General features: G+C 39.8%; 2 protein-coding genes across 5 annotated transcripts in view; one reads left to right on the top strand and one right to left on the bottom strand.

The window, feature by feature from the left end:
* Positions 1–2,630, bottom strand: part of camk1b (calcium/calmodulin-dependent protein kinase Ib) — a 34,039-nt gene extending 31,409 nt beyond the window's left edge. Inside the window, exons 1-2 of one of the 3 annotated variants that reach the window (XM_068315499.1) lie at positions 2,525–2,607; positions 315–332 (exon numbers count right to left, since the gene is read on the bottom strand). In XM_068315499.1, the coding sequence (XP_068171600.1) occupies positions 315–325 (11 nt within the window). In that variant the 5' untranslated portion in view covers positions 326–332; positions 2,525–2,607. Of the gene's footprint in view, positions 1–314; positions 333–2,524 lie in introns of all 3 variants that reach the window. The other 2 variants (XM_068315500.1, XM_068315501.1) reach the window with 2 other exon arrangements.
* Positions 2,631–5,635: 3,005 nt separating this feature from the next.
* On the top strand, positions 5,636–14,303 carry nek4 (NIMA-related kinase 4). 2 transcript variants are annotated; one of them, XM_068315312.1, is made up of 16 exons: positions 5,636–5,901; positions 6,545–6,811; positions 6,902–7,099; positions 7,200–7,307; positions 8,047–8,201; positions 8,406–8,532; positions 8,917–9,600; positions 9,683–9,733; positions 9,899–10,033; positions 10,474–10,638; positions 10,755–10,812; positions 11,059–11,171; positions 11,282–11,370; positions 11,502–11,719; positions 11,801–11,934; positions 13,007–14,303. In XM_068315312.1, exons 1-16 carry the CDS (start codon positions 5,815–5,817, stop codon positions 13,115–13,117), a joined length of 2,700 nt encoding a protein of 899 aa, XP_068171413.1. In that variant the 5' UTR covers positions 5,636–5,814; the 3' UTR covers positions 13,118–14,303. The 2 variants fall into 2 exon arrangements, with proteins under 2 accessions (XP_068171413.1, XP_068171414.1); XM_068315313.1 differs by lacking the exon at positions 11,502–11,719.
* The last annotated feature ends 358 nt before the right edge of the window (positions 14,304–14,661 follow it).

Raw genomic sequence — 14,661 nt, 5'->3', positions numbered from 1 at the left:
TAAACAGTATGATAAGGTTAGTCTGCGTCACGCAGGGGTAGATGGGGACGAGTTTTAAAGAATGTGGGAAAGTAGAGAGGAGAGACACATGCATAAAGTGGATGAGAACGACAACAGCCCCTCCACATTCACTGATGACTTGACTGTTCACTAGGGAGTGAAGGGTAACTACTCACAACCCAAGAAGGAACAGGTTTGAAGATGCTTAACAAAGGGAGATGCATGATACCATAACCACGTTCCCTGAGTAGTTGTTTGTGACATGCAGCATTCACCCAAGTTTAAGGTATACAGATAAGAGTCACTGTACTCACTGGTTTCCCATTCCTGTGCTTTGCAGTGGACAAAACAAACACACACATATACATGGCCACAGTTAAATGTGACAAAATGACACACACAATAGTTCAAGTGAGGACTTAAATGGTTTAAAAACTTTTTTTGACAACACTTACACACACAGAATCAAACATATGAACAGACAGGTGATAAACACACATACCTGCAGCTTAATTAACTTAACTTTGTAGAGGTGAGGCGCAAATATACTTTGTTGCTTGAATCCCAACATAGGTGTGGATAACAAATAAAAGAATGAACCTGTTTACATGCTCAAATATTGATTTTGGCCTTCCTGTACTTACTATTTCATAACACTGCAAACAATTCCAAACTTTGGTGAATTCTGTTGTCAAGTTTTGAAAAGATACATGCCAAAGGACCACAATCTCATTGATTTGTCAGGAGCAAAATAATCTTTCATGATCCTAGTGGGTATCGCTGTCGCCTCACAACACAGCGGTTCCGGGTTCGAGTCCCGCTCTGTGTAGAGTTTGCATGCTCTCCCTGTGTCTGTGTGGGTTCTCTCTGGGTTTTCTGGCTTCCTCCCACCTCCAAAAGCATGCGCTTTAGGTTGATTGGCCGGATTGATTCCGAATTGCCCGTAGGAGTGAGTGTGTGCGTGCGTGGTTGTCTGTCCTTGTGTGTGGCTCCACGGTGCACAGGTGTCGTGCCTGGAGTGTCCCCCCGCCTCACGCCCTATGCCAGCTGAGATAGGCTCCAGCTCCCCGTGACCCGCTATGGCGGATGAAGCGGCAGAAAATGAATGAATGATTCTATTTGACTGCTTCATTTCAGGAATTTGTTAGATCAAGACACAGCGATGTCTCTGATATATCAAAACATTCTCAGTGTTAATCTGACGTGATCTGAGACCGAAAGGGTGAACTCTCTCACATATTGGACTCCACAATTATGGATCACTTTTCTGAGCAGCGCATTTACAGTATCTAGCTTGATTCTCACAACTGTCATTATTTACCTTAACATCTTAAATAGTCTACTGGAAATTATCTGAAAACTGAGAGGATATGCTGCTGAAGCCATTGGGGAAAAAAAATCCATTGACATACTTTACTGTAACAAATAAATATGACTCATAGGGTCATGCAGTGGTGGGCGAAGGCTTTTCCCTGAATGCCAAAGGCAACATGTTTAAATATAAAAACACAGAGAAGGTACAGTTGGTGGATGGCTGTTTATTAGTGTCCATGCACTGGAACTATTTTAAGGATTAAAAGACAGTGCTGACTAATCTGCACCATCATTTTCTCAACAGATGTCAACCGCTTAACAAAACTGCATGCGCCCCGTTCATCAACGCCCAGCAGCCATTGGCTGACAAACGGACTTACTAACAGCTGTCTGATTGGTCAGTCGGTGCCGGTGACGCACAACAAATCTCCTCTCAAAGTGAGCCCATTAATTGATAAGCAGACTTCTCTTTGCAGCGTCGCAGAAACGGAGATGAGGCGTGTGTGTGTGTGTGTGTGTGTGTGTGTGTGTGTGTGTGTGTGTGTGTGTGTGTGTGTGTGTGTGTGTGTGTGTGTGTGTGTGTGTGTGTGTGTGTGTGTGTGAGTGCGTGAGAGAGAGGGAGAGAGAGAGAGAGAGAATGGAAATAAAGGGAGACAGACACAGACAGAGAGGGAGGAGAGTGAGGATATTTGAGCGGTGAAAAATTACACATCCTGTTTTATTTATGCTGAAAACTGCTGTAAAGATAATAATTTAGGGCTCTTTCAGCACTTGGTGTTTGTGTCATGCCATGCTGTTAAAACTAACTGCTCTTGTCAGAACGTGAATCGCTTCACACAGTTTTTGTGGAAAACATTCCCTGATAGTATCGAAGCGGCAGCTTCTGTGACAGCATTCCTTCTGATGCTTCATAGTACATCTGGATAACTGAGCGATGTCTTAGTCTTCAGCAGTTTCCCTTGAAGTAAAGCCCAAACAAATGTATGGTTTGACAATTATTAAATGCGCTACGAGGTAATCCTCAACAAAAAGTCCACAGAACTGCAATTTTTAAAGTTAGACACCGTTATTCAATGAAAAAACGCTGCCTGAAGACGATCTTTTAAAAACACTTTAGCAAGAAAAACACGTTCCTACACCAAGCTAACCTCCGTGAAAGAGTCAGACTTTAAAGTTAATGTCATGTCAATATGACAGCAGTCGTTCTTACCTGTAAAGTGAATAAGACCCAGCTGCCGTGTCCAGAACGCGTCTAAACCTCTACAAACTCAGAGCGCTCTCACTCGTAATCTGTTCCTGGCAACCTCAACGGCAACGCTCCGTCTGACGTCACTCCAGGGCAGGGCTGCAAACTGGCCAATCAGCGGCCGAGCTTCCCGTACAGGTAGACAGTTCTACTTCACTATTGGTCGTATGCTGCCATTAGCATTTTGAGTTAGTGTATGTGTGCAACTTCTGCAGTGGTTTAAAAAAAGGATTATTGCCCACTCTGTTCATCTGGATCAGATTTATTGATCAGATGATAACTGTAGACCTATTGGGTTTGAACTTACTCCAAAGATTTTGTATCTCTTCGAGATTGTAAACACCATTTCGATGGAATAACACTACCATCTTTATCCAAATCAGTGGTTCTTAACCTTGTTGGAGGTGCAGAACCCTGCCGGTTTCATATGCTCACTCACCGAACCCTTCTTTAGTTAAAAAAAAAAAAATCAAATTTAAGACATTAGTATATGTTTTACTAGTGTATTTAATGAATTGTACATTAATGTCACCTTTTTCAAAGAACAAAACCAAGACAGTGCATGAACTCACATGAAATGACCTACCTGCAAATCAGTGCGACTTCTGCTGTTGTTATTGAGAGACCAGTTCAGATATGCGTGGCTTCACCTTGACAAGTGCTACTCTAATGTCATTTTCAGAGCAAAGTCTGTTTCTGTTGTTTTCCATGCAGCTTAAGGAAGTGTTCCTTTATTTTTGCCAGTGCGAGACTAGAGTTACTCAACTTGACATTGCAAATCCTGCAGAACACTGACTCCCATCACGTTCCGTTATACAGTACATGTAAATCCACGTTGCACTTATTATTCCAACCACTTTCTTTTTTTGCTCAACATAGTTACCATGAATTAAAATATTAAGTAAGCAATCAGATGACGTACCATCATGATAGGCATAAATCGACTGAGTGCGCAAAATCCCATGTAGCACAGGTAGGCTAATAGATGTAGCGTGATCACCTGCAGCCAGTGATGGCTAAGGGGGGCGTGTCATCACGAATTGACACGATATGTCGAACGTACACAGTTTTTCGTGACCGACTCACCGAGCCCTTAGGGTTCGATCGAACCGTGGTTAAGAACCACTGATCTAAATACTAAATACAAAAACTAGCGCTCTCGTGTAACTGTAACTCTCGTGTAACCATTCAATTAACTGGGATTAGAGTTCCAGAGGCCTCCTCAGTCAACGAGGAAGAGGAATACTATCGTAATCAATTCTGGGACAAGTTTATTACAATGACTATGCAAAATAGTGTAAATTTGTGATCTGTCACCTGTAACATTATTGGTGCTTGCGTATGTTGTCACTGCAATTAGGTTTTACATCCCACTTCAAAACGGTGATGTATTGTAATTGTCAGTGTTCACGTGTTCCTCCGTTCGTTTGTTTGTTCGTTCGTATGTCCACCAAATATCTTCGCAACCGTTGCAGATAGAGACAAAAAGCACATTATTTTGGCGGCAAAAGGGATGAAAATGAGATGATGACCTTGACCTTGAAAAAACTAGGTCAAGGTCAAATTTAAACTTTTTACACTCAGGAACTGGATAAGATAGAAAGATGAGAAGGCCAGTGTGAGTAAGACCATAGATCAAAGATAGTGCTTTCTATTTAGTGTTATCTATCTATCTATCTATCTATCTATCTATCTATCTATCTATCTATCTATCTATCTATCTATCTATCTATCTATCTATCTATCTATCTATCTATCTATCTATCTATCTATCTATCTATCTATCTATCTATCTATCTATCTATCTATCTATCTATCTATCTATCTATCTATCTATCTATCTATCTATTTATCTATCTATCTATCTATCTATCTATCTATCTATCTATCTATCTATCTATCTATCTATCTATCTATCTATCTATCTATCTATCTATCTATCTATCTATCTATCTATCTATCTGCCCGCCCGCCCACCCACCATCCATCCATCTATTTATCTTAGATCTTACAGGTTGATCAAAATACAGTAGTGGCATGTTATTTGTCACGTTTCCTGCTTTAATTACCACTGAATTAATTTGTGACGACGAATTAAAAACACGATAAATTGGCAGGAACATAGCCCACGCATTACTCTGGCTTGATCACGCTGTTACCCAACGAAGTGTGGTCTTGATCTAATATGTAATGGGTGGGTAGCATCACCCCGATAAGGGGAGATGAAACTAAGACTCCAGTATCCACTGGAATTATACACCTGAAGAATGAATAAACGAACGAACGAACGAACGAACGAATGAATGAAGCAATATAATTGCCTTAGCGTGAAACTTTTAATTTTAAAATGCTATTTTAAGATTTACTTTGAGTAAATAAAGTAACATGATCAGTTTGTTTGTCTCAAAATATGAAAATACCTTCATGTGGCCCTTAATATTTTGTAATAACATGACAATCCATTGTATCAAAAAAATATTTCACGTTATGATGAGATACTTAACCTTTATTCGGGCATGACAGAAATGCACAGCCTTAAGCGGAGTTTATGGAAAGTATGAGCATCTCTTCTGAAATTGTTGCCTCCACGACCCCGCTCCGGATAAGCGGCTGAAGGTGGATGGATGAATAGATGGATGGATGGATGTTATTAGAATATATATTTTGTATTAAATATACACAATTGTATCCATGGTTGCTTAATATCAATGGTGATTAAATGCTGTCTTTTAATTTAAACTTATCCATGGCGGACAACTTTTTTTTCATGACCTGATTTGTTTTTAAAGTGGCTTTTTTACACGATGCAAAATGAAATGGTTGTTAGAACTGCTAGAAATGGATTTGATTTTTTTTTTATTCTATGAAGTTAATGACATAATATTTTATGTAAAAGAAGGACATGTAGTAATTCTTCTTAGTTGGTGTTCGAACTGCGTCAGGCTGCAGTGCTTACATATAAACGCAGGGTGGCGCTCTCTCATAAACGGAGAGATAGTTTTGGTCCAGTCGGACACTCTTTACGTCGTTGGTCCTGTGCAGTCAGTTGCCTAGTGACGAAAACTGCCGAGCTCTTCTAATTTCCTGCGTTTGTAAATCTCATCCTTTGCACTAAACCAATGCAAAGTTTTTGTCGACAGATTCATTAGATTGTCTCGCTCATACAGCTGGAATAAACGAGGACATAAAAATGATAATCTTGTTCGGAATGTCGTGTAAAGTTTCAGGGTTTATGTGAAGCACTTTGCAGAAAAATGAGTAATTACATTTTCATCAGGGTCGTTGGGAAAGGCAGCTATGGAGAAGTGAACTTGGTTAAGCACAAAACAGACCAAAAGCAGGTGAGCGGTTAAATGTATGTATAAATAACGACAGCCTGCATTAATTGAAATGAGGAACGTTTTTGTTTAAGCAGTCGCCTTGCTGTTCCAGAGACTAAGATTTCATCTAGCTTAAACTTAGCTAAAGTCGGCTAAGACCTCCGTATGTCTGCCCTCTTTTAGAGTCTGCTGAGTTTTATTAACTCAACCTAATAATGTAAACACAAGAATTTCGCTAGAAAACATTACGAAATAAAAACGCGAGTTACAAAGTAATGTCTTTGCTATTTTGGTGTTAATTACGACATAAAGCTTGGAACAATATGTTTGTTACTTGTAGGGGCCCATCAAGGGGTCATTGAGTATTTGAGACTGGAGGGACTCTAGAATATTTTTTTTTTTACCTTAAACTATCGTCAGGTGATCATAGTTGGTAAACATCATCTTCACTTTAATTCTCGCACTAAGCACAATTTTAGACACAGATCTCCTACTTTAGTGTTTTTTGACTGTTTCCAACCAAAACACTCAGCACTTCGCTTTGGTAGTTCATATGCTTCAGTTTTCTGAATCTTCTGTTGGTCACAAATATAGATATATTATTTTGGTTAATCACAATTTCAGGAAGAGTAATTTTTTATTCCTCTTTTTTATTCTTTTTCAGTATGTTATTAAGAAGCTGAATTTGATCACCTCCTCCAAGAGAGAACGGCGTTCTGCTGAACAAGAGGCACAGCTTCTATCTCAGCTGAGACATCCGAACATTGTGACATACAGGGAATCCTGGGAAGGAGATGACTGCCAGCTGTACATTGTAATGGGTTTCTGTGAGGGGGGTGACCTTTATCATCGACTCAAGCAGCAAAAGGGTGAACTCTTACCTGAGAAACAAGTTGTGGAGTGGTTTGTCCAGATAGCAATGGCACTCCAGGTACTGTATGTGTGATAAGTGAGGGGCAGATATGCTTTAAATTGGTTATATGAATAGAATATGTTTGAAGCCACTGATGTTGCTTTGCAGTACCTGCATGAAAGGAACATTCTTCACCGGGACTTAAAAACTCAGAACATCTTCCTGACAAAGAAGAACATCATCAAAGTTGGCGATCTTGGCATTGCACGTGTGTTGGAGAGCCGGAACGACATGGCCAGCACACTCATAGGAACCCCTTACTACATGAGCCCAGAGCTTTTCTCTAATAAACCCTATAACCACAAGGTAATGTGGTCCTAATTTTACTTTGTGCAGTCTTACTATGTTTGGTAGCGGTTGAGAAACCTGCTTAACTAATAAATGTTTTTTGTTATTGTTTTCCAAGTCTGATGTGTGGGCATTAGGTTGCTGTGTGTATGAAATGTCCACACTGAAACATGCCTTCAATGCCAAGGACATGAACTCACTGGTGTACCGTATTGTAGAAGGAAAGGTAGGTGTCATCTTTTTTTTACAAAGAATGCCTTCGATATTCTATCGAGCAAAATTGGAACGGTTCATGAAGGTTCTGAGTCTCAAGGAGTTCTTATATTTGTTACATTTTTCTTAACGCCCTGAACAAATGAAAGATGTGAATAGTCTTGTCCTTTCTCTTGTAACCACTGATGAAACAGATGTGGCCTTATTAATCAACTATAATGAGCTTCAAAAGGAAACTAGAACCAAGGCAGTCAGAGACTGAAACATCTTGCGACTTACTCTGACCTACTTTCAGGGTAGGTCAGGGTACTCTGAAAATAGTACCTGACTAGTGCATAGACTAGTGCATATGGAGAAGGCCAGTGTGAGTAAGACCATAGATCAAGGCTAGTGCATAGGTAGATCAAAGCACTAGCTTTGAGCTACGGTATTACACTGGCCTTCTCCCTCGTCTTTCTATCTTATCCAGTTCCTGAGTGTACAAAAGTTGAAATTTGACCATGACCTACTTTCTTCAAGGTCGTCATCTCATTTTCATCCCCTTTTCCGCCCGAGTAATGGGATTTTTGTTCCATCTTTCTATCTGTAACGGTTGTGAAGATGTTTGGTGGACACACGTACACTGACAATTACAATACATCACCGCTTTGAAGCGGGATGTGATAAGTTGATTGTCTTGTAGTTAATATAGTATAATAGCATCCAATCATCTGGAGCCATATTTACTTCATGATTCTATTCTTTCCTATCAGCTTCCACAGATGCCCAGCAGGTATGATCCTCAGCTTGGAGACATAATCAAGAGCATGCTGTGTAAGAGACCTGAAGACCGGCCTGATGTCAAACTTATCCTCCGGCAGCCCTACATCAAACGACAAATTGCAATGTTCCTTGAGGCCTCGAAAGAGTATGGAGCTCTATGCTTGTTTTTCCAGATGTTTTGAATTATATCCAGTTTGTATTTTGCTGTCTGTCTGTGTTCACATTGGAACCTTCATTAACAGTTAAATATTCATTTCTGTTACTGTTGTGTTTGTTGCTGTTCTGCTGCAGTTATCTGCTGGCAATAAGTAAAATGCTAAACATTTTTAAACATTTTTTTAACTTCCAGAATAACTGCCAAGTCACGAATGAAAGCAGTGGGTGGGAGCGGTAATTGTGTGGCCAACATTGTATCATCTGTGGCGTCGGCTCAGCCAAAACCTGAGAGAGTTCAAGCTCTAGCCAGAGTGAAAAGGGTGAGTGACGCTGGAATATCAAGGCTGGTTTAACACACTCGCAATATTCTCACAGGAAACAAGGATAGTTATTACTTCGTACTGAATCGTTGTGGTGTCACTTCCTCACATGTATGCTATGATTTTCTCATTATTCTTATTGCTAATACTGAAAGACAGGTAATTTATGTTTCACTCATCATTGTCATCACAACTGTATTTTCAATATACAATAAATGTATGTGCAGATTTTCCATTGTATCACTGTCATTAGATTTAACAAGAGTCTGATGGATGGCTCCAGTGCTGAAACAGTTAAAAATGTGAACTCAAGATTTTTATAAATCTGATGTCAGACAAGGAATGAGTCATGTTACCATGGTTTTGTGTTTTGTTTTTGCTCAGAAAGAAGAAGTATCACAAAAACATGAAGTTCAAAATGGAGCCAATGACAGCAATCTGGCTCAAAAACCTTCACCATCCAAATTCGTTTCACCTGATGCTCTCAAAGCCAGTGTCTCATCTCTGGCAACTGTCAGCAACATTGATATAGAGCTGCAGCGAGATGAAGACCCGGTGATGAGACGACAGGTGCAAGGTCCCCAGTTAGCTGTGGTACACCATAGAGGAGGTAATGAACCTGTGAGTCACAGTGTGGACAAAGACGGAAAGGGAGGTGGGAAACCAGATTTCTCTCCAGCACCGTCCCCCCCAAAGCCTCCCTTGAAGTCCGTATCAGGTGGTGGCAGTGGAGGAGAGGACGAGAGGAGGGCAACCAATGAATTGTTAGACATTCCTTTACAGGCCACACCAAACCCAGGGGAAACATTTATAGTGTGTGGGGAGAAGCAGCTATCAGATGTGGATAATAAGGATGATACCATGGAGTTACTGAAGGAGGCCGGCATGCAGAGCCCAATGCTTGAAATGGACAGGGAGGCTATTTCTTCTATCGCTGTCAGAAAATCTGCAGAGAAATTGAGTGCAGAAGATATTGATGATATTGTAGAGATTAATTTAGATGATAAAAATGATACCAATGACCCTCCCAAGAGGGCTCCAACACAACTCCATACCTCAGACATCCAAGTAAGTGCTGGCAGTAGACCAGTATATCTTTTGTTTTCTCATGAAACTTTTTTTTAATGTGTGCTTATTTCTGTATTTGCAGGAAAACTTAGAATCTACTGAAAAACTTTTAGAGCCTTTGTCCCAAGCTGCGGTGAGCGTTACAGTTCTTGTGCTACTTCTGTGAACTTTTGCCACAATGAAGCCTCTAAACTGAATGTGTAGCACTGATAATATCTAATAATCCAACAACAGGAACTTGTTTTTTCTGATTGTTGGGAGGTCTGCCACAATGGAAAAAATGTTATTGTCTTTTTAGGAGCTTTTTCAGGAGAGATCTGCTTTACCAGCCAATGTTGGCACACCATACCAAACACCATTTTCATCAGAGACGTCTTCATCACGGCGGGATAGAGGAATGAACATAATGCAGACAAATGAGGATCAGGACAAGGTAGTGGCACACAGTTACTTAGGCTGTTGGGATTTTATTTTTATCAGAATTCTTTTGGGTGTTCCACGGTGGCGCAGTGGTAGCGCTGTCGCTGCACAGCAAGGTGGTTTCGGGTTCCCGTCCCGCTCTCTGCAGAGTTTGCATGTTCTCCCTGTGTCTGCGTGGGTTCTCTCCGGGTTCTCCGGCTTCCTTCCACCTCCAAAAACGAGCTTCAGGTTAATTGGTTGGCTTCAAATTTCCTGTAGGAGTGAGTGTGTGCATGCATGGTTGTCCATCTCTGTGTGGCTCTGTGGTGCACTGGCGTCGCGTCTGGAATTTCCCCCGCCTCACGCCCTAAGCCAGCTGGGATAGGCTCCAGCTCCCCGCTACTGCAGATAAAAGAGGCTAAAAGATGAATGAATGAATTCTTTTGTCTTTTTTTCTCTTTTGTAAATGGTTAGTCCAACTTGGCTGTTCCTAGACCTTTACCTCCACATCCTATTAAGAGTGCAGCCACAGAAAGGAGGAAGCAAACCAGGAGAAACACAGAGAGGAAGAAAGCTGCAGCAGCTGCAACCTCCACATCAGTTAGTTCCTACAAAGATGGATTCTTACCATTGCCACTGGTGAGAATGCCTCTTCATTTACGTACTACACACAAATTATAAGCTGAAATCGTTTTGTGCTGACAGCAAAGGTTTTGGAATATTGGTCTATGTAAATGTTGTAATATTTTTTTCAGGAACGTCCTCTGTCGGCCAGGGAGAGGAGAAGACTGAGGCAGTCCCAGGAGATTTCCGGTCAGCCTTTAAAATTGTTGTTTTTGAAATTGTAGGAAGATTCAATTTTGCATTGAAAAAAACAAATAAAAAGTATTTTCTTTAAAAAAAACCCAAATCTACTAGCGTTACATACATTTACAAGACACGAAAAAAAATGTGTGCACATTTCACATGGAATTTTTTATATACATATATTAATATTTATTTTATATATACTGTATGTTACTGTTGTAGTAATAGTTGACTCTTCTGCATGTTCCACAGATATTGGTGTTGTACGAAGGGCATCTTGTGATGTTACTTCTGTGAAAGATGAGCATCATAAAGCCCCAGTTACAAGGTCTATGTCAGAGACTGCCACTGAAGCCGACAATAAGGTACTGATGCTCCATGACTGACATTCATATTTCTGAACAAATGCACTGTTTTAAAGGTGGCTTTAAACAAAGCTTTTGTTACTTTAGTGATTTGTGTGTCATTACTGCAGGAGAAGACGTCAAATCAGAGATCAGATGAAGATGAGTGCAGCTCATCCACAAGTTCCACAGACCGTTCAGAAGGAGACTGTGGGGAGAGGTGAGAACAGACATGATAGGACAAAATAATTCATCTCAACTCATCTCACCAGACTACTTTTGATATTCATGGTATTAATTCTTGCTTGAGAAAATTTGCTGTATGATGTTTTATTTATGGATCATTTACAGGAAGACAGAGTCCACTGAAATACAGGATTTAGTCCAAATGATGACTCAAACTTTGAAAATGGATGTTGGAGATGGTGTTAGTGAGGTCGAGAGAAGCAGATTTGACTCTACTGCATTGCCAGAATTTAAACTGAACAGAAAGTATAGGGACACCCTGGTGCTTCATGGGAAGGCTCGAGCGGAAGCAGAGAACTTGTCACTTTGTGAAATACCAATAGGTTAGATACCTCAATCAAACTTTATTATTGTCATCAATTGGCCATCCTTTGTGGTATTTAACAATCTTGTCTCTCCTAAAGGCTCCACATCTGGTCCAGCCAAGATGAGGAGAGCTATAGAACACCTGAGGACAGATGTGGTGAAAGGTCTGGGGGTCAAAATGCTGGACAAAGTCCTGGAAATCATGGAGGAGGAGGATGACTACAAACGAGAAGTACAATTATAAAACCATAAAATGATCACAGAAAATCGTATATACTTAAATACATTTTTTCATGTGTGCAAAATGCTTTTGAAGTTCTTGATGATAATTTGTTTTCTAAGTTTCAAAAGTATACCCAGGGACAAATGAATAAATTTCAAAGTAAGTTAAAAAAAACCCAGTAGGAGTAGGAAGGAGGCTGCAGAGAGGAAAATGGTGGAAAGACAAAGAACAAGCAGAAATAATTTCCACATTTTGTGATAATGAGTTAATGAAACACACATGGATTACGTCGGGTAGGGACAGTATTCACTGGTTGATAACAGACGTGCTCACATCAACACCTTGAAAGGCCAAAGTGATCTAAGAAACATGGCAACTATAAAAAAAAGCAGTGATGCATGTCCATTTCAAGCTACCTCACTGTTATGAACAATGAGAAGGAACAAAGCAAAGCTGCTGGACTATATTCTACAATGCTGCAACACAGGGGCAGAATAGATGGGTTGCACAGCAAGCGTTCTAAACTGTCCTAACAGGAAACACACTTGTAGAATTAATATCAGTAATGAATGAATGATTTCCATTATGTGTCGCAGTAACATTGATAGTGACCCAGTGGGGAAAATTGCACACTGGAGTACAGCAATCATAACTACACCTGTGGTATTCGGGCTATGAAGTGTCATGAAATCTGCAGCCAATCTGTCTTATTTTTAGAATCGTTAAACACTTGTACACAAGTTGAATTACTAAAATTACCATCGTTGTAAATGAACATAGCAAATCATCTAGCTACTATATTCTTCTTACTAATCTTACTGTAATGATCTTTCTTATACTATGTTGACATCTATTGAAGTCTGATTAACAATTTAGTCAACTGACATCATATAAAATAGTTTTCAGAAGTACAGTACACTATTCCGTGATAAAGATTAAATTCAATGATTGTGACAATTGGTTCCATTGACAAGACAATGCTTATATGATTAAACTGTAATTCTTTTTTTTCTGCCAAAACAAATGAATATGTCCATGGTTTAAAGAAAATTACCGTGCACATCTATTTTTCTCTCTGCAGCTGTGCCTTCGTGATCAGATGGGGGATGAGAAGTACCAAGCTTATGCTGTGATGGTGAGGCAGCTGAAATTCTTTGAGGATATTGTCTTAAAGCAGTGGTCCCCAAACTAATGCCCACAGACCGGATGCGCCCCCCCGACAAAACAGTTCCAGAGCTGATCGATCCAGAATGGAAATGGCATCTCACATTTTTAACAGACATGACAGAAATGTTGAACAGCCTTAACTTGCAGCTACGAGGCCAGGGGAAACTCATTTGCGGCATGATTTCCCACATAAAAGCATTTGAGGTGAAACTAGCGCTGGTATTGGAACGAGTGAGAAGGCACAACTTCATCCATCTTCCTGCTTCTCAAAACCTCTCTGCAGAGAACCCAGCGGTCCTGTTCCCAGCTGAAAGGTGTTTGGAAATGCTGAAGGCAGAGTTCCGTGTGTGATTCCGTGAACTAATGGAAAAGAAATCCGTCTTTTCTAGAACCCCTTTGTTGATGACATTAATGAAGCCCAGCCTTCTAATCAGTTTGAGTTGGCTGAGTTACAGAACGGTGATGTTCTGAAAGACGCATTCAAGCCTGACAGTCTCACTGACTTCTATGCTGCTCTCCCAAATGACATAATAACTGGAAAAGGTTATCAATATTTGGCTCGGGAAGACAATAAATGTTTACATTTAGGCACCCCTGTGATAGTCAGTTTTTCTGTTACAAACAGAAAAACTGACTCACATTCCCCATCGGAGAAAGGAAAAGTTATGTGGCCCTTACAGGTAAAAGTTTGGAGACCCCTCTCTGTCTTGAAGGTTTAACTAAAATGCTGTATATCTGCAAGCATTCACTTTTGCATCACAATATTTATGACAATGTCTTCACCAGAGGGTGAGCATCATGACATATTATGTATAACTGGAAAATGCATTTGTGAGAAATGTTTTCAAATGTTAATACAGGTCACAAAAATAAATTAGCTCCCATCTTCTTCCAGGTTTAATATAAATGATCATTTGTCCCTGCAGGTTTTGATATGGACTCTCCTTAAATGTTGACTGTGTAAATATTTTTATGTTATTCTTTTACATGGAATGTGTAAGCCGTCCAGTGATTGTTAGAATGCCTATGCAAACACTTCTATTTGTTACAACACTTGCCCTTCTGCCTTTTATAATGGACACTCAGTTATGCAGACAAAATTTCAACCAGTTTTTATGTATTTTTAGTCTTTCAAGACATTAAATCTCACTGCTGAAATAATGTAATATAGAGTAATGCATTGTATTAATATTTTCACTGTTTTTAATAAATCGAACATGATTTTTTTTTGTCAATGTGTTTGTCAGAAACAAAAAAAATAAATTCGGAATGGTTTTCTTTAGAATGAATACATCTGCAAAGGTTGAACAGTCCTGCTGAATTCACCTTGCTCCTGTCTCATCACTCAATCAACTTTTGGTGGAAGTTGTTTTACTTTTTTTTAAAATCCCTATCTAGCAGTTACAAAAATAAATCATGGAACAACATTATCTAAATCACAGCAGTTATTCTTTGCTATGGGCCATTTAAAAAATTTAGCCCAAATTTCCCACAAAGTTTGAATTTTAATGTGTTCTACAGAGCTGCTAAGGGCACATGGAGAGAAAAAAAACTCAGTGTTTGCGAGAT

The sequence above is a fragment of the Antennarius striatus genome, chromosome 5 (assembly GCF_040054535.1).
Source record: "Antennarius striatus isolate MH-2024 chromosome 5, ASM4005453v1, whole genome shotgun sequence".
Classification (NCBI taxonomy): Eukaryota; Metazoa; Chordata; class Actinopteri; order Lophiiformes; family Antennariidae; genus Antennarius; species Antennarius striatus.
This window is presented reverse-complemented; position numbering and strand designations above follow the sequence as displayed.